Here is a 3,171-nt window from a genome sequence, read left to right as displayed (position 1 = left end):
CCCCTCTTTACTGTCCCTATTCTATTCTAGCCTGCATGTTTAATTAATTCACAATTCAGGTAAAATTCAGATTTTGTTGTTTTGGTGTTTTTTTTTTTTTTTTAGGTGTGTATTTGTTTCTGTTTTATTTTCGTTTTTATCGCCGGCAACCCACCCCCTTGCTAGCTCCTCCTATAGGATCCAGGAGGATCCTCTTCTGCGCTGCTCCTAATACCAGCATGAGAAGAACGAATCCATCTCCCTCTCGACTCAGAAAATACGCACACACCAAGCAAGGAAACCCAACTCTAGACTAGTATGCAAGTTGAGACAAATTTATTGAGAATTTGACAGATGCGACCACAACTCCATCATGACAAGAGGCACAGTGTCATGAAGAATTCAAAGGTAATACACGTCCAGTCGCTGTCAAGCTTCTGGAAGTGTCCCAACCCACACTGTCCATGGAAGGAAGGCAGCTTGAGGTATCCTGTGGTTTTTCAGCTTCTTCCTTTAGGACTCTGGTGCTAGGTCTGCAAAGCAGTCACTTGGAGGAGGATGACCAAATGAGGACGAAAGTAGTAGGTAAAGGAGGAACGTGGAGGTGTGCCACTCTGCCTTCGGGAGAGAGGAGGTTCTGCCTCGGGGATTTCAGCAGATTAGTAGAGATCGTAGGGCCAGTATCTTCTGTAGCTGAAAGCCCCACAGCCATTATAGCCATAGCCTAAGCCATAGCCCGCTGGAGAGTAGGTGCTGCCGAAGCCACAGCCCACGCTGTATCCCAGGGGGTAGCCGTAGCTGCCCCAGTAACATCCTGGGAAGACAGAACCAGAGAAGTCGTTGCAGAACATGGTGTTGGGAGTGGAAGGCTTAGGTAGCAGGGGAATGCGGTGTGATGGAGTTCCTGATCTCAGAACCCGGCTTATATACCCTGGTGATGGGGCGTGGCCAAAAAATGCAAAGCGTTCCTTTTCATTCTTGACACCAATTTGCACTACCAAAAAAGCTCATTAATTTGCTTTGCTCTTGCTTAAGAGTCTTTACGGTTGCTTAAGAAAGCTCTCGTGTGATATAATGCAGGGAGAAGATTCCTTCAAACAAATTACGTGCCTTCCTAAAAAAAAATTATTGCAGTAACTTCAAAGCACTTGTCTTGGAGCCCCTGCATATAATTCTCTGTCAGCAGGTTTTATAACGCTAAGAAAATTCTGACGCTGTTAGCTGTTAGCTGTCCTCTTGCTTTCTGAATTTCCACAACACAGAGCTGGAATTCAATAAATAGGTGTGGGATACATTAATAAATGAAATAATAAATAGATAATGAGTCTATCTCAAAAATCAAAGTAGTTCTTAGCATTTGCTTACTTGAAGAATTCTCTTTTTTGACATACACAAGACAATGCCATAGGACTTCTCAGAACCATTCCTTTTTTATTTTATGTTTCTATCTACAGATACTCTGTTTAGGACACTGTTCAAAAGTGAATCTTAATTAAGGTCCCCCACGTGAATGATAACTAATACCATGTTTCTGGATCACTGCTTGAGTTAATCTTTAAATATAAAAGAATAGAGTTTGTGGATTAATCCTAATACTGAATGTCAAACAAGTGAATGTTGGTCCGATACACTTTCTAAAGCAAATATTGAAAACAGAAACAAGGTAAAAACAGAAAAATGAATGGAAATTTTATCCTATAGACTCTGTTTTCCATTAGAGCTAAGAAACCAGATTATCTAATAAATGTGATGATCTTGTGAAGAGCCAGGTGACAACATTGAATCACTGTCATTTTATTTTTTAGAATGATCATTCGGCCCAGGATAGGGAAGAACAGTGGTTTCTCTTTAAGTAGACCTTGAGTTCTCAAATCTGGAAAAAGGAGGGATAAGATTGATCAAAACTGTCTTGGATCGTATAAGACCGGATAAGTTCTCCCCAGGTTCCTAGGGTGGGGCTCCTCACAATGGCACTTAGGGTAGAACTTATAGAAATCACGCATGGCAAACAAGAACACAAAACAGAAACAGAAGGACTCAACGGGCTCTTTCCAAAAGGCCCCCAAACATATTAGTATCACATACTAGTCCCCAAATTTTACTTAACATCCCAGAGGCAACTTTGTTCCCTTCTATCAGCTTCTGGGGGAGCATGGGTTGAATCCAAAGGCAAGGTGAGACTCTTGGGGAAATACAAAACCGAGCCAGCATTCTAACCACTAATTGGCTAATTACAGTAGAGGCATTTTTTTTAGAAAAAAACACCTACGGTGCTGCCCCACCACCCACCACTCTGCTTCATGAGCAAAGCTGTGTCGCGCCTGTGGTGATTCAGTATTTAAAATTCAAACACTTCATATGATGTATAGCTAAGTAAGGCTGGGGAACTCAAATTAGCTTCATTCCCAAACATAAAGATTCAACAGCAGATCAGTCCCTAAAAATAGTGGAATCATTTAAATTTCTACTATCATCGCACTGCTGTTTTGCAGTAAAACACAAGCAACATTCGGGTAGGAAAATTAATCAAACTATGGTGTCTCCTTATGAAAAAGAAAAAAGGAATTGAATCCATGCCAAAGTTCAATTATGGCAACCTGGTTAAATGAATTACTCTCCCACCTACCTACAAAACCTGGCAGGTTGCTTTGCCTTCTATAATGCATAATGCAAACTCTGAACCTGAGTAGTAATGATGAAGAAAATGAAAATATACCATCTTTTATAAAATATAAGCCCTATTTACAGGTAACAGCGTGAATTTTGTCTAGAAATTCTACAGAAAATCCTAACAAGAGGATTGTGGAGGAATACTCTATCAAGTCATTTAAGAACACAATTGCACTTATATAATCCCAGCTATATGGGAGGTTGAAGCAGGAGGATAATAAAGTTCAAAGCCAGCCTGGGCAACTTAGTGAGACCTTGTCTCAAAAAAAAAAAAAAAAAAAAAAAAAAGTAGAAAAAAGGAAGGGAATAGGGAATGTAGGGCAGTTGCCAATCACACCTGGGTTTAATTGACATTATTGGAAAAAACTCAATAGCTAGCTTAACCCTATATGGGTCTATGAAACATTTATTCTGACATATGTTCATCAAAAGAAGAACTAGGTTTCATAAAACTTGGACTTTATGAATATAAGTGATCTAAATGATACTATAAATACAATATTGATAGCCCTGTTTCTGCAA

The 3,171-nt window shown here is 39.8% G+C and overlaps 1 protein-coding gene across 1 annotated transcript; it reads right to left on the bottom strand.

Annotated features, from left to right (window-relative positions):
* Window positions 1-316: 316 nt before the first annotated feature.
* On the bottom strand, window positions 317-843 carry KRTAP8-1 (keratin associated protein 8-1). Its single transcript, XM_079155820.1, has one exon. It carries the CDS (start codon window positions 828-830, stop codon window positions 639-641), a length of 192 nt encoding a protein of 63 aa, XP_079011946.1. The 5' UTR covers window positions 831-843; the 3' UTR covers window positions 317-638.
* Window positions 844-3,171: the final 2,328 nt, after the last annotated feature.

Source organism: Sciurus vulgaris, assembly GCF_902686455.1.
Source record: "Sciurus vulgaris genome assembly, chromosome: 10".
Lineage (NCBI taxonomy): Eukaryota > Metazoa > Chordata > Mammalia > Rodentia > Sciuridae > Sciurus > Sciurus vulgaris.
Note: the sequence above shows the minus strand (reverse complement) of the source record. Positions and strands in the feature narration are given on the sequence as shown.